Source organism: Natrix helvetica (genome assembly GCF_964273705.1).
Source record: "Natrix helvetica genome assembly, chromosome: 1".
NCBI classification, from domain to species: Eukaryota; Metazoa; Chordata; class Lepidosauria; order Squamata; family Natricidae; genus Natrix; species Natrix helvetica.
Genome location: NC_138548.1, coordinates 104,144,957 through 104,170,336, shown reverse-complemented (window position 1 = coordinate 104,170,336; position 25,380 = coordinate 104,144,957). Strand labels below are relative to the sequence as shown.

At 39.5% G+C, this 25,380-nt stretch overlaps 1 protein-coding gene across 5 annotated transcripts in view; it reads right to left on the bottom strand.

Annotated features, from left to right (window-relative positions):
• The window catches only part of TRIM66 (tripartite motif containing 66), a 65,425-nt gene that overhangs the window by 19,200 nt on the left and 20,845 nt on the right, over nt 1-25,380 (bottom strand). For all 5 annotated transcript variants that reach the window (XM_081939108.1, XM_081939107.1, XM_081939109.1 and 2 more), the window contains exons 4-11: nt 22,145-22,295; nt 20,966-21,098; nt 18,438-18,554; nt 17,297-17,411; nt 15,209-15,355; nt 13,566-13,683; nt 11,068-12,032; nt 7,419-7,562 (exon numbers count right to left, since the gene is read on the bottom strand). In XM_081939108.1, coding sequence (XP_081795234.1) covers nt 7,419-7,562; nt 11,068-12,032; nt 13,566-13,683; nt 15,209-15,355; nt 17,297-17,411; nt 18,438-18,554; nt 20,966-21,098; nt 22,145-22,295 — 1,890 coding nt within the window. The remainder of the gene's footprint in view (nt 1-7,418; nt 7,563-11,067; nt 12,033-13,565; nt 13,684-15,208; nt 15,356-17,296; nt 17,412-18,437; nt 18,555-20,965; nt 21,099-22,144; nt 22,296-25,380) is intronic.

Below are 25,380 nucleotides of genomic sequence, written 5' to 3'. Positions count from 1 at the left end.
AGGCCACCATTTCTAACATTTAGGACTGCCAACTGATCTAAAACAAGGGAAAAATCTAAGCAACCTTTCTACAAAGTTCAAACCAGCTTGCCTGTTCAAACACATGCTCAAGAAGACAAAAGATAGTTGCTAGGCATATACTGAGAGATGGATAGCATAGCTTCTCTCAAGACATGATCTGAAAGGAACAACTTGGCTGATGCTGAATCCTGAGCGCTTGATTAGTAATAGAACTACTTTTTTGTGCTATCACATCATCAATCATTTTAAGTGAATTCCAAATGTAGAGGTGCTTTGGATAGCAAGATGGATGGCATATACGCTTACAAAATAAAGGAATAAACAAATAAAATATTATTACATATTTATAAATTGCCCTGCCTTTTCATAGAATTAAGAGATTAAACAAGAGAAGTAAACCTATGACAGAAACAAGTCGATTTAAATGTCAAAAGACTTTGGGATAAGAGTCTTTAGGAGATCAGTATCTGTTTATTTTATTAAAATAAACAGCTTGAAAAACTGGTAAAGTTACTCTGATAAAGCTATAAGCTTATGTCAGGTGCATATTTAACAATGTAGCAAGATTTAGGATTTAGCCACGAATGACTACAATCATCAACATATTTTGAAACCTCACATCTGTAATAGTGCCTAAGCTTTTTGTTATAAATTGAATAAAATTTAATCTTACAATCCCAGGCTTCTAGTACTCAGGGCAGAGGGAGGGAAGGAGGAAGACTCCAAAAGTGCTATACCTGTCCTGTTTTTTATGCTGTTTCACATTAAAATAAATGGTTAAACAACACAACAGCCGTGTGGCCAGAATTCCTCAGTGGAATATGAATCACCTGCACTGGTTCAAAAGCTTGACTGAGCCTCCACATATGATAACAATGACACTATGTTGTAGATTTTAAATGTAAAAAATAAATAAATGTACATTGAAAGATTACGTGTAGCCTTTTCTTTTTCAAAGAAAATAATAACATTCATAGATTTACTGCATCATAAAAAAACATCCTGGAAAGGACACATTTTACTAAAAGAGCCAAGATAATGAATGAAATTACACAATTTTATTGTAATTAATTTCAATTGCTCTGATAATTCTTGTTCGCTGTCTAAATATTTGTTTTTTCTAAACCCAAGACAAGTATTCCTGTTAAATCGTTCTGAGCTCAATTTTCAGTTTAAAGATTTCTCAGACAGTCATAATCCTATACAGATGGACTTCATAATGACACTGTACTTGCACATATGGTGGTCATATTTTTGCCGCTATAGTAGTTATTTCAGGTAGTATTTTTATAAGAGTGAAGTGAAGCAATTATTATTATTATTGTCCTAGTAAATGTCTCCCTAAATGATCAGTGTTTGCATGTGTGGTAAGCTTGAGGAGGAGAATGAAAATGAAAGTTGAATAGTACTGCTATTGGGCTCATTTGATGCTTTGGGTTCTTAATAAGTCACCAGTCACATGCACGATGCTTATGTCATCATAGCAATTGCAAGCAAAGTACAAATAATTATAACCATCTTTATGCACAGTATAATTTTCTAACAACAAATCCATATGGTTGATATGCTTACATACATCTTAATAAGTTGCACATGATTATATTTTTATATATCATCCACACATTACCAAATACAATAGAGTTTTTGTTACAAAACTACAGTGTTTAGTTGAACAGTCGATATTATTGTATACGTAGTGATATTTCCCCCAGAAGCACTGACACTGAGAATGCAATGTACAATATCACTGGGAACTATCACGTGAAGTTCCTCATCTTCCCTCCTGTGTTCATGCCACAATTGCTTTCTCAAGCTATCAAAGTTTAACCTCTTCTTTATACAGAACCAAATGTACAAGATTGTATGTCTACCCAACATTTCAGAAAGGAAACAAATGGCAGCATGGCTATAGCCCCATCTATTGGCCTGGAATGGAATCTCCTTGTGTTCTTAAGAGTTGCTGTCATGCTATCTAGCTTTTGCCAAATTACATTTTCAATCATTGTTTGCAATAGCTCTGAATATACTACTGCACTCTTGTCATATAAAGAATCTGAAAAACCCTGAAACTAAACACAGTTTCCAAATTTGCAACTGCATTATTTTTGGAATGTATCTTCTATCTGCAGAAGGTGATTATATAAATATATCGGTTATTGGATTTGATTCATATGTAATCATAAAGTGGCATCTGCTAGCTGCAGTTACAGTGTTGCATGTCAGTGCATGAGGGATTGAAAACAGCCAGATGGTACCAAACAAACAAATACTCTTTAAATCTTTCTTAGGCATTTGGTTGTCTTTTTTTTTTCATCCAGACTTTGCGAAGGAAACATAGACTGCTTTCTATGAATAGGTGGCTTTAAAGTCATATGTAGCAAAAAATAATAATGTGCAGCTAGTCAGTTGAAAAATTCTCCCATCAGTTAGATAAAGTCCTAGCTGATTTAGCTGAACTAAGTGATGTTGCTTGAAAGCATTTTAAATAGTATTTTCTTTAAATTAATGTTAGTAGTGATTGAGTTTTAGATATTTTGCCAACTTGGTAATCTAAACCACCCCCTCCATTTTCCAATGTCCTTCTATGAAAGTGACTTCTTAAAAACTGAAAGACAAAAAACAAACCAAGGGACAAAAAATTGTTTGAACAATAGCATTACATTATTAAACTACATGCTTAAAATGTTGTCAGCAAAGTCTCCACATGTTATTTGACTGATTTGAGAAAATGGTACATTTGAAAACACCAATGTTGAAACTATATTACTTCAGCTTTTTGCAATAGGTCATTGAAGAAGAAATAATTTTCTTTAAGAAGTTGATGTGCCTTTGCTGCTTCCCAGTTGGGGAAAAAGACAAATCCTACATAACATCAGGCCAGAAAACAGATTGTTTTTTCAGTAGTTCCAAATAGTGTATCTTTGATGAAAACATGTTGAGTATTTACTTAAGTCTATCCCTATGCTATTTCCTAAACAAATAACTTCCAAATCAAGGTATCTAGAGTAAAGTGATTGGCATTGGGGTGTCCAATCTGCTGAAACTTTGAGACACATACAGATATTCAGTTAATAATTGTAGTGCGTTGGTGTAAAATACAATAAATCATATTCTGTTGTATCAAACTGATTTAGTCATAGTTATCTTTAAGAGTTTTATCTTGACTTAGGGAAACTGATGAAATAATAGAAGAGCCCATGGATTAATTTGTTTCTAGCATGCAGTTGATTAAAAAGTGGTTGTTGATTATACCAGAAAGACCTGAAGTGATGTTTAGGCTTCCTGAGAAAACATAAATCACAATATTAGTCCCAAAAACCCTCTTTTATTTATACGGCTGTGAATTATGGTCATTCACAGTCTACAAGGCTTCACAAACAGTCTGTGAAGATTCCAACAGATGTCTGCTCGAGTTGCCTCAGTCTTTCAGGAGAATGTTGATAAGCACGCACCTTATCTCCCTTGAAATGCTGCCAGAGACCTAATTGCCAAATTAGTTTTGCAAGGCCAAACTTAGCACAGTCAAACAGAACTTCTCAAAGCTTGAATTGACCAGATGAACTAATTGCTTCCTGCAAAAGTTCATGTCCCGTTCACTCCTCCTTTATGTCTTATGGGAGAGGCCAATAATCTCCAAGCCTTACTCCCAAGTCAGTCCTGTTTTTTTAATTGTTCTTGCCTTCTGATACCTCTGCGCATGTGCACACTGGGAACAGGCTTCTCGTTGATGTCAGACTCTGGAGGCTCCGGAGGCAGCAAATAACTACCAAATGGCCTTGGCCCCCACTCTGCCTCCGACGCAGAGCCCTCGTCCGAGCCTTTCCCAGACTCCAGGATTGGCCCATGTTCCTCCCCAACCTCCTCACTGTCCCACTCGGCTGCCAGCTCCACAGGCCACTGGCAGACCACAACAGGTGGCACCAGTTTGATATGTTGAACAAACTGATGAATTGCTTTAGACCCAACTGAATTCCAGTAATAGTTGGCTTTATATTCAGATGTTTTACAAAATCTATCAAGTCAATCCTGGTAGGGAGATGTTGAAGGTCCAGTAAGAGAAAAGGGCCATATTGTTTCATATTGGTTCACTATGTTCACCAATAAAAAGTCTTCTTCAAATCATATTCATAATCTGGCGATTTCATGGGACTCAAATGATAAGTTTTTCTTTCTTGTGCATTATATCAAAATGTAGAAGACTTTGTCCATCAGGTATCATCAGGGTATGAATTCCATTTGATCAGAATGGGTGTACAGGGTGTTGTTTTCCAATCTATCGGTTAAGACAGTTGTAAAGTTCTTCAGTTCTTCCTAATTAGTGAATGACATTGAGCAATAAGAGGCAATCGTAGCCTTCTTCTGTTTTATCTATCAATTGTTTTCTATTAGTCATGAACAGTATCTAATTAATCAAATATATGCAAAATTCTTCAGTGTATTTCTATAAGAATTATATACAAATAGGCCTTTTTGCTTTGCTTGCTGCTTTGCAAATGATCATTGTCTGGCTCCAACAAATTCCCTACTAAATTGCGTTTGTAAGGCATCCCTTCTCTATTATCTATAAGCATTTCATACTGGCCATGAAGTACACCATGGAAAAGAGAACAGAACAGAAGAAGACCAAGAACCTGAGAAGAGCTAAGATCAAGGCTGACACATGAAGAGCTCAAGTTGCAATTCCAAGAAGAACTGTCTCATTTTCATATCTGTCAACTTAAGTAAGCAGCTTTCAGAATGTTGTATTACTTATATTACAAAAGGAGATTCCATCATGCATGGCTGGAATTGAAACAACAATCACATATATAGCAATCATTGGTACAGTCCTTAACAATTTATTTCTCTGTCGCTGTACATGTAATATCAGGAAAATACCTTCTGTGCATGTTAAAAAACAAAATATATTTTACTAATACAAACCAATTAGTAAGGACAATTCTTCCTATGTGTCCATACCATAAACCTCCCTCCAACCTATCTATATTGATATCAATATAAATGTATCATTTGTTATTGTCATTGAAGATCATTAATATATCACTCTTCTCAGCAACAGGGCAGGGAGACATCACTTGAGATTATGCAAAGAAGACTTTGATCATCTACCTCCTCAGCCTCAGAATCCTTAATAAACTACCAAATCCTTGCATTCCTCTCTCTTTTCTCTTCCTGTAAAATGTAGGGTAGGGGGCAAGGGCTATCTGAGGCATTTTCATACACCACTTTTTGGGCTGGACTCAAGCTTCATTTATCTGATCATTGTCTTGCTAATAGATTTTCCCTCTTCCCTTCCAAGGCCATCTTTTGTACTCACTACAAACTATCATGACCGGTGAACAGCCTCCCAGTTTGCATATGTCACCTTGCAGTCTTGCCTTCACAATAATACATAATACCCAGTGGCCACATTCAAGGGGATTCTGAGATTTATAACTCTGACATATCAAGAATTTGGAAAGAGTTAAGCCACATGATAATTCCACAACCTGTGGAAGTAGGAACTAAAGAAAAACCACATGTCTCATCCTGATATCAGGGTTGTCATTCTTTACTTCTCTGCCTTTCTTACCTTTACAACAATCTCCAATTGATAGTATTTTTCTATATTACCCGTACATGTCAGATTTGCCAACATCATTGCTACAATTGTGTATGGTAATTAGAAGCCTTTAGTTATAAATTTTAATTATTCAAAAAAGAAACAAAAATAATTTTCCACAAGAAAGAGCAATACTGAAGTTATTTTTTAATAAAAAATGTAAGTAAACATAAGGCTTTAAAATGCCAGATCTTGCTTGATTTGTGATAATAAAGACAGAGTTGTCCAGAAAAGATAGAAGCTCCTACAAAATGTTTTGATTGTTAACTTATTGTATATTGGCTGCCTTTGCTAATTATTGTATTAAGTATTGATTTGGTTTTAATAGTGGTTTTAAAATGCTACATTGATAAAATGCTACATTGATAAAAGATTATCGTTATTCGCAGTATTATCTAACATTGCTTTGATTTTTTTTTCAGTTTTATATAATTTTAAAATCTCTTTTCAACTCCCCCCCCCTTTTTTTTTCCTTGGTTATGCTTTCAAATAAGTAAAATAAAAATAAACTAAAATATTATTCTAAATATACAAATAAACAAACATAATCTACCAAACAGCTCTAAAACATGAATGTCCATCCAGAAATTAATAACTCATAATTCATTGAAGATAGACCTTTGTGGATTTTTCCTGGTATAATTATATTTCAAAGATTCAAAGGTGTGAGTGGGGGGAGGTAATGATTCAGCTCTAGTTGTAATGCCAAGACAAATGGATTCAAAGTTGTACAATGTTATTTGTCAGCAGGGACAGTAGAAACAGGCTGATATGAGAAAATATCAGGCTTTGAGAGAAATACAGGCTATTATCTAGTACAGATAAAATAGACTTTTATAAGAGCAGCAAACATTTGGGACAGTGCTTATGTTTGCCTTGCACTCATTTATTCCCGCTCATGGAGAATTTAAAAATAAAAGTTGACCCAGGAGAGTATAGTGGGTTGGATAACCATGAGCCCATATTAAAGTGCTCAGAGTTAAGGTGCTCTGTAACATCAGATCTGTTACATTCCATATCCAGCACGATAATGAGCAGAGTTAAGGCTTGGGTTTGGCCATATTATAGAAGCTAGCAGTTGAAAAAGTAAATGAAACTCAAATCAAGGTTAGCTTTATCATCCCAGAAGAGTTCTGGTTGGCAGGCAATTGAATGAAATCATACACAAGATGCCGGTTCATGTCAAGGTCAGAAAGTCGGTTACACATTATTTCTGCCCATTTCCAATATTCTCAATATATGGAAGTGAAATTGCAACAATGTACTGTCTGTAACCCTCCCAGCAGCAGAAAAGCCTCTGAATTTACAAATCAAATCGATAATAAATATATGCATATTTATTAAATACTGCATATACATCGAAGTGGCTCCTTGCTTCACCTTGTAAATCTGCTTTGATAGGGAGATTTGAGCAATTTTTCTGTCGAATCAAACTATCCTTTCAGAGTTTTATCTTGCCATAATGAATACCTAAAACAAACTAAAGGCAATATGATACTAACCCTAACCTTAAAATGGCTTCAATTACTTTACAACAGAAATATCAAAATTATCTTGTCCGGAAAGCTCATCTAACAAATACTGATTTTTTCCTATGTTTTACTTCATTCATAATGATAAATGTGCTTATAAAATAGCACGATACCGTGTATGGTTTCTACACACTTTTCTCCACCGAGGTGAAAAGTTCACCTTCAATTTTTATAAAGGTAGAAAAAGAGGGGATTTTTTTAAAGCAGTCATATAGATTTTTTTAAAAAAACACATTATTTTGCAGGAAGGAAGGAAGGTTTACCTTTCTGACTGGACTCAATATACTCTCTGGAGATTGCCTGTTGACAGTAGCTTCATCTCCTGGCTGAGACATAGATGGAATCACATTTCTGTCAAGAGGAAGTGCTGGTTTTTGACCTTCTGATTCAGCAGAATCTTCACCAATCTTTCATAAAGAAATAGTACATAGATAAAATAGTTTATTCAGTCAATGACCAGCAAAATAAATGAATAATAAGCACATGGCAACAAGATCATTAACAGTATATAAATAAGTATTTATATTATCCAAACAAATAGATACTTTTCAGGCTTCATATATAGGTATATTCTGTGTTAACCTGCCTTCATTTGGCTGCCTAGATATTACCAATTTACCGTAGATGTTGGTATCCATTTTAAGTTTCTTAAATGTCCTTACCCCAGCTTTTCAGTTAACACATCATTTCTCAAATGAACTTCATAATTCTTTCAAAAATTTTGAGGTGGCTTTTAACCGCATATAAAAGACATTTATGAGGTTATGGAAATTTGGGAGAGCACCAGTTGCTGAGAATCAGTGGAGTGATAAAAATAGTCCCCAGATCCTATTTTTCTCAGTTATTTAGTTTGAATTTTTGTTGTTATTACTTTTGTTTGTTCAACGTTATTATTTTTAAAAGAATATTATTTGAATTAAAACATGGTAAATCACACTGATTGCCTTTCAGCTGAAAATATATTAATAACTTTTATAAATAAAAAGATAGTGCTATCTTAAAATAACATTTCATTATTATTCACCTCTGAGACACTATTTTCATTCCACTGGTATTTTAAACTTATAATGTTATTTATGATGAAGAGGAAAATATTTCTTTTACGGAATATTCTCACATCATTTCCCCAGGTAATGAATATGAGCATAAATTTTCCTCAAAATTGTTATTTACCCTGGGAAAAATACCAGTTTTCCTCCAAGAAAAGGACTAACGTCTTGGGAAGAGGAGTTTTATCACAATTTTTTTATATAAAAAAAGAAACTGCCCGAGGAGCTGCTGATACAATTCTACAGAGGAATTATTGAGTCTGTCATCTGCACTTCTATAACTGTCTGGTTTGGTTCTGCAACCCAACAAGACAGAAATAGACTTTAGAGCAGCGATGGCGAACCTTTTTTGGCTCGCGTGCCACAAGTGGGGGGAGCGCAGGGCGGTCGTGTGCGGGCGTGCTGCACCCATAATGCAATGTGCAACCCCCCCAGTGTGCATGCGCGCACAACACGGGACCCCCCCCCATTTTTACATGCTTTTTTCGCCCTCCCCAAGCTCCAGAGGCTTTATAGGAGCCTGGGGAGGGCGAAAAGAGCCTCCCCCGCCCCCGCAGAGGCCTTCCGGAGGCTTCAGGGACCGTCCGGAGGCTTCCCTGAAGCCTTCGGAACGCTTAAAACGACCCTCCGGCTGACTTCCGGTTTGCTCGGAGGGTCGTTTTAAGCGTTCCGAAGGCATCAGGGAAGCCTCCGGACGGTCCCTGAAGCCTCCGGAAGGCCTCTGGGGGGGGCGGGGGGGGCTCTTTTCGCCCTTCCCAGGCTCCTATAAAGCCTCTGGAGCCTGGGGAGGGTGAAAAATGGCTTTTAAAAAGGTGAACCCAGCTGGCCAGCGCGCGCATGCGCGCTGGCCAGCTGACAGGGCAGCGCCTCGCGTGCCCTGACAAATGGCTCCGCGTGCCACCTGTGGCAAAAGTGCCATAGGTTTGCCATCACTGCTTTAGAGGATAATCAGAATTGCAGAAAAAAACAATTACTGCCAATCTGTCTTCCATTGAGGACCTGTATACTGCATGAGTCAAAAAGAGGGCCATGAAAATATTTACAGACCCCTCGCATCCTGGACATAAATTGTTTCGACTCCTACCCTCAAAACGACACTATAGAGCACTGCACACCAGAACAACTAGACACAAGAAGTTTTTTTCCGAATGCCATCACTCTAATAATTCCCTCAACACTGTCAACCTATTTACTAAGTCTGCATTACTATTACTATTAATCTTCTCATCGTTCCTATCACCCATCTCCTCCCACTTATGACTGTATGACTGTAACTTTGTTGCTTGTATCCTTACCATTTATATTGATTGTTTCCTACTATGATTTGATTGCTTATTTGTACCCTATGACTATCATTAAGTGCTGTACTTTATGATTTTTGATGAATGTATCTTTTCTTTTATGTACACTGAGAGCATATGCACCAAACAAATTCCTTGTGTGTCCAATCACACTTGGCCAATAAAGAATTCTAAGAAAAGATAAAGATTTCTCCTACCAGACATGTCCGACTCTAGGGTACAGTGCTCATCCCTGATTCACAGCCGAAGATTATGATTACATAGGCGTATGAATTATGTATGGGTGTAGAATTACGTAGTCTGTCTGTCTGTCTGTCTGTCTCTCCCCCCCCCCTCTCTCTCTCTGTGTACACTTTTCAGAGCAGGCAACAAAAAATCATTTTTAATATGTGCCCACAGTAAAAAATGATAATAAAGGTTATTTATCTATATGTCTAAGAGTCAGAATTGTCCAAAGACATATGTGGTCATGTGGCTGGCGTGACCACATGCCGAAGCCACATGGAACACTGTTATCTGGAAGGGTTGGCTATTTATCTAGCTTATTTGCATTTGCTTGCTTTTGAACTGCTAGGGCGCAAGAATTGGGGCAGGAATGGGAGCTCACTCTGTCACATGCTACTTAGGTCTCAAACTGCCAACTTCCGATTGACAAGCCCAGCATCTTAATGGGTCGTTCCCCCTTACAGCATGGAAATATAGAGAGAAAATTCACTTCTAATTATAGACTGGGCACTTGTCAGTGGATTCTATTTAAACAAAGTTTGATATAACTTTAATACTAGTTGACCCTTAAAGTGAGATGTCCAGCCTCATTCTTTTCTTGATTTGTCAGACACCATGTTCTGCCCCACCATGCACTAACTGTCGATTTGCTAAGTATTCTCCTTTAGGGTTTGTAGTGGTCTAAGAGCTTGAAAATCTAGGCATCCTACAATCACATGAAAGCAAAAACAGGACAGTTTAATGGGGTTCTGAGTAACATGACAATATTAATCCGCCATCCTTTCCTTGATGTTATCCTTGATTTGCACTCCATCTGATCTGGTAAGCATTCTCTGTTCTGGAGAGGCCCAAAACATTTAAAAGCAAAAACAAACATTAAAAAGTTAAAAAGAACCTGCTTAAATAAACATTAAAATTATCTAACAATTCTTCACCTGGAGAAAGAGAAACATATTTGCGGATTTCCCTTAAAAAATGAGAGAATGGGAGTCAAACGCAATCCGTAAGAAACTGTTCTGTAAATTTATTTTTTCACATAAATTTCAATGGAAAGCTTAATATTTCAAGCCTAGCTTAAAGATCAGTTACCTGATAAACATATCTACTTGGACGTATTTGAAATAAGGTTAAAAGTTATCCTGTGGTAAGATGGATGGCCAGTAAATTTTACAAATAAACAAATAAATAAGGTTAAATAATCAATTATTTCTTAATGTGGGCTAATTGTCTTTTACTCAATCCTTCACCAGCCCTGTTTCAGATTGAATATTCATTAATGTTAACAAAGATGCCACCAAATATGTAAAATCAAAAGAAAATAAATCTAGTCAGCTCACTTGCTGCCCCTCTTCTTGGTTCTGCTGCTGAACCGTGGCTGGCTGCCTGACAATGTAGTTTATCTGGCCAACAATGGTTTGCTGCACATGCTGAGGCTGCTTGGCCTGATTGAGTTGCAGGCTGGGTTGCTGAGCCTGAAGGAGAAGCTCCAAATCTTTCTTCATTTCCTCCAGTTCAAATTGGTGGTGCATGATGTCCAAGCTCTGTTGTATCACTTGTTCGTGAGACTTCTCATTTGGGCCTGCGGCAGGCGACTCTTGAGGTGAGAGGGGTGGTGGGGGTGGCAACGCATGTTCCTGTTGTGGTGGCTGTGGCTGTGGCTGTGGTGGCGGCGGCTGTGGCTGTGGCTGTGGCTGTAAATTATTCAGCTTTAGCTTCTGGAGGGGACTGACTTGAACCTGCACTGTTGGACTGTGCAGAGAAGACTGTGCGGGGAGTTGCTGGGAATGACTACCTTGGCTTTGGTGGTCATCCTGTGACGAAAGGGGATAAATAGGTGGAAGGTGCATTGGCTGCTCTTGGGAGTTCTTGCCCAACCTGGTAATTAGGCCATCAGGCTCTTGATGAGATTTCTGCTCAGCACACGGCTGCATGCTTTTCAGCAGCCGTGGGGCACACCTCTGCTCCCTCTCATGTTGCTGCAAGCTGTACTGCACAGGGAAATGTTGCGGGTGGTGTTGCTGTATTTCAGAAGGCTGGCGGAAAGGCTGAGGATGGCTCACAGTTTGATGAGAAAGCTGCCCTTTGTTCATATGTGGGATATTAAGGCAATGGGCAAAGCACATGGGTGCCAGGCAATGGACAGGAGGCTGATATTGGTGGGGCTGGTTATTGAGTGGGTCATGTTGTGGCACTGGAGAATGATGGCCATGATGGTGATACAGAGATGGCTGCATTCCTTGTATACTTGCATACGTTGGTACATCTGAATGGTGGCTTGGGCCTCCTTCCATTGACAAGTGGCCTAAAAAGAACAAACCAGGAATAATGGGGGAATAGCATCAACAGTCTTCATCTTAAGACTCTTTCTCTGGAATAGGATGTCTATGGAAATTCTCAGTCATCCAGGTCATGGTTGTCCCAAAGGAGCTTTTTCAAGAGATGATTGGACTTTCTGGTTTTTCTTTGAAGACGTTTTGCTTCTCATCCAAGAAGCTTCTTCAGCTCTAACAGCTCTCGTCTCTTGAAAAAGTACCTTTGGGACACCCAGAACAGAACAATTTCATGTTCAGTAAAAGGTGTAATGAAGATACCCATCTAAAAGTTTTCCATCCTGGAATTCTGCTGATCTGATACAATAAGTATAAGAGCAGCAGGAAAGCAGCACTGATCAACTAAATTCTGAAAGATAGTTCTACTCTAAAAACATAGTACTGAGTGAAACTAATGGTTTGATCCAATCTGTCAGTACGTATTTTTATAAGTAAGTATAAGACTAATATATGACTAAAATTGTTGATATTTTATCAAAATGTTAATCAGGAATCAAAAATGGATATCGTAAAACACATGTCTAAAGTGTGTCCTTTTCTAATTGCGGTCACTGTTGATTAGCTACCCCAGAGGTAGTCAACCTTTTTATACCTACCGCCCACTTTTGTATCTCCGTTAGTAGTAAAATTCTCTAACCGCCCACCGATTCCACAGTAATGGTGATTTATAAAGTAGGGAAGTAACTTTACTTTATAAAATTTATAAAGCAGAGTTACAGCAAACCCCTATCGCCCACCATGAAAGCTGGAACGCCCACTAGCGGGCAGTAGGGACCAGGTTGACTACCACTGATCTACCCCAAAAAACACTAAACTGAACTAATGTACACTGAAGGAGGGCACTACAATATAGTAATGAATAGAATATCAATCCATGGAAGTCCTTAATAATCAAAATAATAATGTGGTTGTCCCAGTGCTTATCAGTACACTGGGTGCATCAACAAAGTGTCATCATATTTCCAGGTTCAGAAGCCTTTTAAAACCCTGAAGAAACCAATTTTGGGAAAACTGTCAGCAATCTTGTTATGCCATTTAGCCTGAAAATATAATATTTTACTTTCTCCATTTATCAGTTAAGCAGGAGACTGGATCACTAAGATAATCAGAGGTGTTTTATTTTCAATATGGCAACAAAAAGGAAAGTGCTAGAGAATCCCTTGGCTCTGCCAGTCATCTAAAACCCTCCAGTGACTCCAGAGAACTGCTGGAACAAAGCTCTTTTATTTTGAAATGCCCAGCCTGCAGTTTCTTACAATGAGTTCTCCTAGATTCTGATTGTGTTCTGTTCTGTCACATCTAAAACATATTTTGGAACTGTAAGAAACAATTCTGAACTAGCTTCCTCATTCCCAAGGCCACAAAATCATTAGAGAAAGGACAATATCACTTACTGTACATAGAGATAAAGAACCACTCTCTCTTTCTTATTTTTTTCTCTGTCACACACACAAATACATACTTTTTTTCAAAAAAGTGTACAATTACACAATATACTTTTTTACCTATATTGGATAGTTGTTTAGTCCAAAAAGACGGGTCCCATGTGAATCTGATCTTCCAAGGACAACCCACATCTGCATTACAGTTGGTTTCCAGCAAACGCTGAATCTGAAAAACAATCTAGTAACAAACCAGAATATTATCGTTTGATGCAATAAAAATATAATTGGCTGCTTATAGCTTAGGTTTAGGTTTAGGTTTATTTGGATTTATATGCCGCCCTTCTCCAAAGGACTCAGGGCGGCATACAACATTAAAAACACACATCACAAAAGTTAAAAAAAGATTAAACCCAATTCCAAAAAGACCAAACCATTTTAAAAAAAAGAAAAGAAACAGTACATTTAAAATAAATTAACATTAACATTAACAGGCCAGGCCGGCTTGCTGGAAAAGCCAACTTTTTAGGGCGTGTCGGAAGGACCGGAGCTCCGGGGGCAGCTCATTCCAGAGGGATTATGCGGAGCTCCGGGGGCAGCTCATTCCAGAGGGAAGGCGCTCCCACAGAGAAGGCTCTCCCCCTGGGGGTCACCAGCCGACACTGCTTGGCCGACGGCACCCTGAGGAGGCCAACTCTGTGGGATCGTACTGGACGGTGGGAGGCTACTGGTGGCAGTAGGTGGTCTCGCAGGTACCCTGGGCCTAAGCCATGGAGTGCTTTAGCTTAGGATTTGAAATGGGCACCTAGTCCTATATTTCAATTATTGTTTCCATTCACTATGGGCTGGCTTACATATTCAAGTGGAGATTCCTAAGCTATAATGAACTGAAAAGAAAAAAAATGAATAGAATTCCATTTACCATAAAATAAATCATCTTGCATTTAGAAAATAGAGACTTAACTCAGTTTTATCAGCATTAGGGAATTTTGGAGGCAACAAGGTTGGCCACCACAGTAAATTAAATTAGGATAAAATCAATGTGTCTCGCATGAAAAGCCATTCCAGAATAATGTTTATTATACAGGTAGTCCTCAATTTGTAACCACCAAGATTTCTGTTAAGTAAGACGTTTGTTAAGTGAATTTTGCCCCATTTTACAACTTTCTTGCCACAGTTGTTAAGTAAATCATTGCAGTTGTTAAGTTAGTAACCTGGTTGTTAAGTGAATCTGGCTTCCCCACTGACTGTTTGTCAGATGTCACAAAATGTGATCACATGACCTTGGGGAACAGCAACAGTCATAAATAGGAACCAATTGCCAAGCAGTGGTTTTGAATTTTGATCACATGATCATGGAGATGCTACAAAGGTCAACTGTGAAAAAGGGTCATCAGTCACTTTTTTCAGTGCTTTTGTAACTTTGAACGGTTACTAAATGAACTGTTGTAAGTTGAGGACTCCCTGTATTTTTTTCTTTGAGACTTAACAACTATTTACTTCTGTTGGGATGAATATTTTTATTTGCTTTAAAAAGCCTTTTAAACATTTTATTCACAGGAACAAGGCACTTTAGACCTATCAGTACTACCTTCTTCTCATTGTCTACTTATTTTATTTCTCTCTTCATAATCTTTCACAGATCATTTAAGAAAGATCAACCTGAGTAATTCTTATAGCACACCCTTACGTTCATTTAAAAGGTCAAACTACACTTTAGACAAGAAGGCCATCTAAAGTGTCTTGCGGTGAGCATTTACCCTTACCAGTTCTTTACTGAAGAGGAATGGAACGGTGCTTTTACTGCATACTGCCCAGCTAAGAAAGTTTTGCACGTGTTCAAACTGCCTGTTTAACATCATGATTCCCTGAAGCTGTTGTTCCATTTTTTGCTTCCTTTCACTGGTGATCCGCTGTCAACAATCAGAAACAAAGAAGCATACAGTCATTTTAAAATATAGCTTGCTTTGTAATAAATGACATCTATATTCAAAATGAGATATAAAAAAACACAAATCAGATCAGGAGTAAAGAACCTTTGCTAAGTCAATAGGCACAAATAAAATGGTTCAAGTCTATGCTCAGCACGCTCAGAAAATGGCTGCCACAGAGGAGTGATTTCTTCACATAACATTTAGGCTTGTCCCAATAAGCACGGCTACTCCCAAAGTATTCGTTCCCAGAAAAATAAACTGTTTTTGTAGCTCTCTATCATCTCAAGAATTTTATGACTGTAGCTTAGTTTTGTCTCTTTTTCTGTGTAGATGAGCAGACACCCAGTAGAACAGCCAATGTTTTTTTTTTTAAAGGTGGTCTGTAAGACTTGGATGGGACCTGGAGCATTTGTTGTAAATATAATTATCAATAGAGGCTGAAGTTTTGGTTTTAGCACCCTGGCTAATTTATTTCTAATTTTAAAAAAATCTTTGAAAATTAATTCAAGTTATGATTAAACACTAACGCTTTAACCAATAAAGAGTGGGAAAAGTAAGTTTTCATTCGTTCTCTTTTCCTTAGAACAGAAACTGCCTTCAGTATTAAATTCCTGCAGATCTAGGTTGACATTGTGAATCTCATTGATGGTACAGATCTAATAAATATCCAGCTGTTTCTCTCTTCCAAACTCCGTAATAGCCCAGGGAATTGCTTTTTCCAAAACATCCAATTTTTATGTTCCCTCAACTAATATCAGCTTTCCCAGGTAGATCAGACAGGAAACATAACTAGATGAGCTAATTCTACTTTACTGTAAGGCTACATTAACAGAATCCTGCTAGTCTGATAGTTGAAATTTCCCAGAGTCTTTTTTTACACTCCAAGACGTTACAGTGATTTTCTTCGGAGTTCCTTTCATTGCTCATTATGCATCAGTTGTCTATGTCCTCTCAAGATTCTCTAGGCAGCATTTCTCTTCCCTCCCACAAATCTCTATCCCAAAAATAATCCCTAGCATGTTTTTATATGTGCTCATAATATAAGCCCTACTCCCAAAATAAGCCCTAAGGAGCCGGAACAGCTGCCCGCCCGCCCATTCCACCTAGTTGCTTGTGATGCTGCAGCCACAAGGTGAGGCAGGGTGGTGGTGAAACTGCCTCATGCATCCCACCCCGGCTTACTTCAGGGCACCTGCAGCCAGGCTATTCATGCCCCGACAGCTGCCTCATGGCGGCAGAACCAGCACCCATGTGCAGCACAAGCCCACATGACTGCCGGCCCACTTCTTCTGCTCACTTGCAGCCTCAATAGAACAGGAGGCTGAGTGGTGTGTCTTCGTGCCATGGCCATGAGGCAAGGCGGATGTCAGGGAATGGACAGCCTGGCTGCAGAGCCATGAGGTAAACCGGTAAGAGGCACATGAGGCAGCTCCACTCACCCCCGCCTCGGCTCATGGCTGCAATGCTGGCACGTTGCTCTGCCTCCTGCTCCGTTGTGGCTGCGAGGAAGCAGAAGAAGTGGGCCAGTGGCCATGGGAGGTTCTGCTGGATGGGGCTGGTGGAGTCGCTGCTGCGAGGTGAGGCACACGTTGGAGCTTGAGTGGCCTGGCTGCGGAGCTCTGAGGTAAGCTGGTGTGCATGGGGCAGCTCCACCACCTTGCATCGCGGAGGCGACACTAGCATGCCGCAGGGCCTCCTGCCCTGCAGTGAGCAAGCAGAAAAAGGCGGCCTCCCTTATATGAGAAAAAAAATAAAGACACGCCCTGAAAATAAGCCCTAGTGTTTATTTTGGGGCCCAAAAGAAAGTAAGACCCAGGGAAACACTGGTATAACTAGTGAGTTTATCAACCAATCAGTACTGCAGTAAATTGGCATCTCCTGCCTCTTTATCTTCTTAGCTTCAAGAACCATCCTATTTACCTCCAACTGTTCAAGGAGAACATTTGTCCGCTTATTTATTTCACTGATCAGGACCATTTTGGCCATTTTGATCTGATTTTCTATTTTCCGTTGGATGTGTTTTGCTTCAAACAATCTGTAGGGAAAGATTAACAATTACAGTAACTATAATCATATTTCAAAATGTTTGGAAGAAATCATATTTATGGAGGTTAAAAATGAGATTATATGGGTTATATATGCAGATAATGTGTGCAGAATGAATTTGTATATGGATTTAGGGCCTGAATCTTTCAAGCTGCAAGATGCATTGATCCACCTAATATTTACTTTTTAGCATTTGTACACAGATAACAATTTAAATGATATACTTAATGGGCTTATCATTTTTTTCTCAAAAGTGGAGAATAGTTTTGCCAATATTAAGCACTACATTTTTAAATTTTATTTGCCAGGACTTTGGAACAACTATTAATTGTATAACATTCAATATTTACTTGTCACACATAAGTGTTTCAATTTTATTTTAAGGGTATTTTGGTATCTATTTTCACATCTTGAAGAAAACCAACCTAATGTTCCACCACTTTTTTTCTCTGAAATGACATCACACAATATAACTTTATACCCATAGAACATGGCTTCATACTTTTTATGAATATTTATGAATATAAAAATCTATTTTAACTTCCATAAATATTTCAGAAACTAAATAAATAAACAGGTTATTTAAACAATGCCACCATACAGGCTATATATACTGACAGTGTCCCAACCTGTACTAGGTTACTTACTGTCCAGCAAGTCATAGTCCATACCAAAGTTACACTTCTGTAAACATAGAGAAATGTCACTAAAGAAATCAGATTAAAGAGGAAACCTTAAAGATATGGAATGCTCAAGGTTGATTTAAGGATTTTCTCATAGCTGAGGATTATTAGTTAGTGCACCACAGCTATGGTGCTTTAAAAAACAGCATAACTGCATGATGTCAATCCACAGTGAAAGACGCTATGAATTTGAATGAATGGAGAATTTATAGAGTTATAGAGGCACCAAATCATTCTCTAGGTAGTCCCAGGAATTAACTCTTAGAAATACAAATCAGTTTAAAAACCCATTACAGAATTCAGCTTCTCAAAAGAGGCATCTCCTCAATTACCTGTCTTCAATATGTTTAGCTGAGACTTGCATTACATTTTTTTTCTCTTCTACTTTGCAGGTTATGTTTTCCAGGATAACCCTCTGATTTTGCAATGCTTCTTGAAGATGCCTGAATCTAAGAGAAAAAAAGAAAAGTCTTGGAAATTTTACCTGGGTTCAGATAGTTTCCCTAACAGCTTGCCAACCCCTCCTCTTAAGATTGATCCCTTCAAAATTCATTTATATTCTCCCTTCCAATTCCACAGGAATTAAACAGTAACTCTGTATCCCTCAACAACAACCTGCATAGCAGAGATTGGCAGCATATATTCCTTGACCTAATTTTAGGCATGTGTGGGAAGCCTAAAGCCAAAGAAATTGGGCAAAAATACAATAGCAATAGCACTTAAGACTTATATACCACTTCATAGTGCTTTACAGTCCTCTCTCAGTGGCTTATAGAGTCAGCATATTATCCTCAACAATTTTACCAACGCTGAAAGGATGGAAGGATGAGTCAACTTACTGGTCAGAATCGAACTCCTGACAGTGAGCAGTGAGTTAGCCTGCAACACTGCATTCTAACCACGGTTCTGTTGTGAAGGAGGAGCCTCTCCAGTGATTATTTCAGATCTGTGTCTATATCAATGAGAGTCTATGGAGATTCTCGGTTATCCAGATCATGGTTGTCCCAAAGTCACAATAAAAAAGCACCTTAGGGATATCAATGAGAGCCATTTTTGTGTAGTGGTCAAAAGAACTGGATTAAAAACTGCTAATCTAATCTAATCTAATCTAATCTAATCTAATCTTAAATACAAAGCCATCTGAGTGACTTTGGGCAAATCACTCTCTGTCAATACTAAGAGGAAGAAGACAATGGCAAATCACTTCTAAAAATACTGCCAAGAATTTTTGCTGCAAGGACTATGCCAGGCAAGCATCAGGAGTCAAGGCACAAAAATGAAAACGGACAAAACCTCTCTCTCCATGGCCCAGAGTTAGAGAAACAATAAAAAGAAAGAGAAAATGATGGCAAGAACAAAATAGGAAGAAAACAGCAACAACAAAAAGGAGAGCTATATGCTGCAAGCTGCTCAGAGTTGCTGTTAGGGAGATTTATTTATTATACATTCACTAAATAAATACATAAACAAAACAAAGCCCTATATATTTTTGACTCTAGTCCTGCTTACAATGAGCAGGGCCTCAAATGCATTCTCATTGGCCTTACAGCACTGATTTATAGTAAGTCTGAGAAGCTTCTTTGGTGTGGCCAGAAATAGGAGTGGCCACGTGGCTGTTGAAAAACTGAAAGGAGGGAGGAATTCCAACAGGTATAGCTTGCTTGCAAAGTTATACCTGCTCCAATTCCCTTTTCTGCCCAAGTCTTAAAAAGTGAAGGGATCTTGTCTCCCTTCCACCCCGAACCACCCCAACGAGGCCATCGAAATGATGTCCCGGTGTTTGGAAGTCGTACAGGTCTGGATGGGAGACAACAGACTTAAGCTCAACCCCTCCAAGACGGAGTGGCTGTGGCTACCGGCCCCCCGGTTCAACCAGTTGACTCCATCGCTGGCCATTGGGGGCGAGCAACTGGCCCCCATGGAGCGGGCGCGCAATTTGGGCATCCTCCTAGATGCCCGGCTGTCTATGGATGACCATGTGGCAGCCGTGGCAAGGGGGGCGTTCCACCAGGTTCACCTGGTGCACCAATTGCGCCCCCTATTGGACCGGGATGCCCTTCGCACAGTCACTCATGCGCTGGTGACGTCCCGTCTGGACTACGGCAATGCTCTCTACATGGGGCTCCCCTTGAGATGCACCCGGGGACTACAGCTGGTCCAGAATGCGGCCGCGCGGGCAATTATGGGGAGTACGAGGTACTCCCATGTAACACCTCTCCTGCGCGAGCTGCACTGGCTCCCTGTGGTCTACCGGGTGCGTTTCAAGGTGCTGATTACCATCTTTAAAGCGCTCCATGGCACAGGACCTAGTTACCTGCGGGATCGCATCCTGCCCCATACATCCCTGCGACCAATTCGCTCTCACAGAGAGGGACTCCTCTGGGTGCCGTCCACTAAGCAGTGCCAGAGGGCGGCGCCCAGGAGTAGGGCCTTCTCTGTGATGGGCCCAGCCCTCTGGAATGACCTCCCCCCCGACATTAGGACAACTACCAATCTCCGCTCCTTCCGCAAGAAACTCAAGACCCACCTGTTCCAACTAGCCGGCCTGGCTTAATTAGAACTCCATTCTCTAATCCCCCTGGCAATTTTAAATTGTAAATTTTAAATTTTAGGGTATTTTAATTGTTTTTAATTTGATTGTTACTGCTTTTTAACTTTGTGGCTATTACTATTATGAATTGTAAAATGTTTGTATGCATATACCTCCTCCGTGCCATATGCTTGTATATTTAATTGTAGGCCGCCCCGAGTCCCTTTGTGGAGAGGGAGCGACTTATAAATTGAATTAAATAAATAAATAAATAAATTATTGTACCAAGCCACCTTTGAATGAGTCAACAGGGCAATTTTGTTTTTCTACCTGTGATCCTTGTGCTCTGTCAGGAGGCAGCAGCGACAGGTAAGGACGTCACAAGTCTCACAAAACAGCTTAAGCCTCTCTTGGCTATGCATCGGACAAAACAAGGGACATTCATTGGCTTCCCCTTCAACTCCTGAAAAATAAAACATTGCTATAAAATAAGAACAGTTGCAATAGCCTCAATATCAGGCACGGGCGACAAACTGGTCAGTAAATTCCTGTCAGCTCATGGACTGACAGTCAGTTGAACCGAAAAAAATGGACCCTGCATTTGCAGGAAAAATTCTAGGGGGAAAAATGCAAATATAATACATGTTGAAGATTATTTTTAGATAAAGATTGGTACAAATGTATGATTACTAAGTGGTCTTATATAATAAATTCTGAAAGTTAACACAATTAATCTCAGATTGTCAGGAGTCATGTATTTTGATATCCATCAAATTTCACACTCATATGTAAATCATCTAAACCCTTCACATGCAAATATCATACATTTATTACACTCCACTATTTCAATTTAGAACTGAAAATCTTGTAGAGAAAAGAGCAGAATGTGACTCTTTGTACAGTGCCTTTAAAATACACCATGTCCTTCCTCTGGAAGGAACTAGAAAAAAAAACAAAATTAGAGAAAGAATATGCATTTAGGTGAGTCCACAGAATTTTAGAACCTTTTTCAGTTTCTCTTTGCTGATTTCCCTTTTCAGCAATTTTCAGGAAGGACATAGATGTTCTAGGCCAGCAGCTGCTAACCTTTTGGGCACCAGGGACCAATTCTGTTAAGATACTTGTTCTAACTATAGTGGTTTCCACCCAGGTCCTCTGTTCCCACCGGTGGGAACAGAGGTTTAATCCTATTGGTCGAAGGGTCTGGCAGCTCCCTATAAAAGGGCTGCTGTCAGACTCAACCTTCACTGGATTGTTCTCACTTGTTGTACTTAATAAAGAGCTGTTGTTACCGTTAGGCCTGTGTGTGCCTATCCATTACCCAATCTAACAAATTCCATGGTAAGAGGTTTTTCTGTGGGGGTGGCTGGGAGATCACTGAATTCTGTTGAGAACTGCATCACATTAGCTAAGGCACTGTTTCTACACAAGCACAGGTCCTATAAGTGAATTACAGATATATTGTTCAGCATAAGAATGGGAAAAACCATGAACAGGTTCCATTTCTACCTGAACATCCTTTCAAGGAGACTGGCAAATAATGTTCCCCTCCTGCTTCTTTGCTGTGGCTGTGTTCTTCTGTACATAAGCTACAAAGCCACTTGTTGCAGTTAGTACACAAACTGTGTGCAGGTCTTTTTTCTTTGCAACCAGAGCAATTCTGTAATAGATTCGAACAGGAGAAAAATATAATTACATTAGGATGATTTCCATTAGCTGACAGAGTCACTGTCTCAATATAATGCATATTTGGAAGTTATTCTTTCTAAAAGGTGGCATTTGCTATTTAATAGATCAGCAGTAGTTTGGAGCACATAAAAACTATTATGGCGCAGGTCACCTCTTCACTAGCATCTTATAGCATTATCCAGCCTTTGAAATTAATAATTTAAGGCAGGATTTATATGACTATAGCAATAGTTTGCTATGAGATAATATAAATCACTAGAGAGAAAATAGTCTTAATGGACAAAGAAATTTCCATTTTTTAAACACTACGTAAGAGACAGAGAAAAATCAGGGAATGGTGAATTCTCACAAAGCAGGTGTTAAATTGTGCAGACTATTCATTCTGCTAATATGTGGGTTGCAAACTTCCCTGATCATCAAATCAAAGAAAGTTCTTTTTCAGAGACCACCCAAGTAAACTGAGAAATTTTAGAGATACCGAGTGACATGCTTCCAATAGACAATGTAAAACTTGAGCACCTTATCTAGTGGCAGAAGTAAATAACATATATTCTTTGACATATCACATTACCAAGCCATTTAAAACAGAAGTATGGGGTTTCTAGCTCTCTTGTTATGATTGTATGAGTGCCAAGCATCCTTCATCATCAGCCATGGTAACCAGGGTTTCTGGGAGTTGAAATTTAATAAAACCCATTTTCCACCCTCGGCTTTAAATGGCAACATTTCACATTCTGCACCATACACCATACATTTGACAAGAGAAATGGAAAAACAACCACATGATCCATGCTTCTTGATCTCTAACCATATATAATTCACATATTCAGTAAATGGATAAGGAGTCTGAGAGTTCAGGTACAGGAAGCTTACAATTTATTTATTTATTTATTACTTGAACTTATTAGTCGCCCCCTCTCCCCACAGGGACTCGGGGCAACGTACAAAAGTATTATATAGCGTACAGAGGAGGTAAGAATAAATAAATAAGTTACAATATCTAAAAAAGTTAAAACCCCAGTGAAATTAACCCTTAAAAACTAAAATTACCAATTAAAAATGCCCTGGGCTGGAGAGATTGTAGTATTATGCCAGGTCAGCTAGTCGAAACAGGTAGGTTTTCAGCTTCATACGGAAGGAGCGAAGGTCGGTTGTTGTCCTGATGTCTGGGGGGAGGTCATTCCAAAGGGTGGGGCCCACTACAGAGAAGGCCCTACTCCTGGGCGTCGCCCTCTGGCACTCTCTGGAGGACGGCACCCGGAGTAGTCCCTCTCTGTGTGAGCGGACGGGTCGCAGGGATGTATGGGGCAGGACGCGATCCCGCAGGTAACTAGGCCCTGTGCCATGGAGCGCTTTGAAGGTGGTAACCAGCACCTTGAAGCGCACCCGGTAGGCCACAGGAAGCCAGTGCAGCTCGCGCAGGATGGGTGTTATATGGGAGAACCTCGATCTCCCCATAATTACCCGCGCGGCTGCATTCTGGACCAACTGCAGTCTCCGGGTGCACCTCAAGGGGAGCCCCATGTAGAGAGCGTTACAGTAGTCCAGGCGAGACGTCACCAGCACGTGAGTGACTGTGCGCAAGGCCTCCCGGTCCAAAAGGGGCCGCAATTGGCGCACCAGGCGAACCTGGTGGAACGCCCCCCTTGCCACGGCTGCCACGTGATCTTCCATAGACAGCCGGGCATCAAGGAGGACGCCCAAATTGCGCGCCCCTTCCACCGGGGCTAATTGATCGTCCCCGATGGCCAGCGATGGCATATGCTGGTTGAACCGGGAAGCCGGAAGCCACAGCCACTCTGTCTTGGAGGGGTTGAGCCTGAGCCTGTTGTCATCCATCCAGACCCGTACAATAAATTAGGAAATCTTTATATGGATGAGACATATTTAAACTATTTCATCATATCCTCTGTTTTTCTTTGCACCTCAAAATATATGGGAAGTAACAGGTAAGGATATCCTTTCAGTCTTAAACTCTTGTTCTATTTTTCTAACAAGCGTTTATCATAATTCAAGCATAGCTTCAAGGCAAAATATAAATGTATCCAATCAAACATGATAATAAATCACCAGTTGCAATTTTTTAAAAAATGAAAGCAAGTGAAAAGTAGCAGATTCTCATGATTTTGTTCTCCCTAACTAATAACTACCCTGTTTCCCTGAAAATAAGACCTCCCCGGATAATGAGTCCAATCGGGCTTTTGAGTGCATGCATTAAAATAAGCCCTCCCTGAAAATATTGCAACACAGCAGCAGCCATGTGTTGTGCTCCCCACCTCCTGCACCTCAAAAATTACAAGACCTCCCCGAAAATAAGACCAAACATTTATTTTGGGGGTCAAAAGAAAATAAGACCCTATCTTATTTTCAGGGAAACATAAGATGTTTTTAGAGTGATAAATCCTTGAGTTCTTGGAAATGTTATTTTCAAGTTGGCAGATCATAACTGAAATGTCTGTCTTCAAATGTCTTTTTCTAAAGCCTATGTTCCTTTATTCAGCTTTCCCTCGATTTGTTTTGGCAAACGTGCAATAATTCTTCAACAGAAGCACGTACACCCATACTAGTCAGAAAAATGCCCAGTCTCATGGAACTCTGGAGTTTATAGATCCTACACTTGTAGATCCTGTACAACTATGGTTAACTATAAATCTAAATTTCAACGAAAAGTAATGTGGCCATGACAAATAATATATATAAAATTCTTCATCTCCAGATCATACTCAGTACTGCCTAATAAAGAAAACCAAATCTAGCATGTGACCAGCTATAACTGGAATTCTTCATCATAGCTGGCATGAAACCCTGAGCTGCTGTAACCATTATGGCCTCAGCCTGGATATCTAAATCCTCCAGAACTGCCCCTTTGGTGTCCTCAACAGAGCGTCCAGTTCCCTGTTACCTAGGCTTCCTTTGTGTGATTACTTAGAAGAGGAAGTCCCTCTGGGAATTTGCCTGAATTAGACTGACTGAAAGCTCACGAAAGCTTTTCTCTGCACTCTCAGCTTGAGCCAGACTGTTGCTGAAGTAACATCTCTCTTGGGGCTCTGAGATCC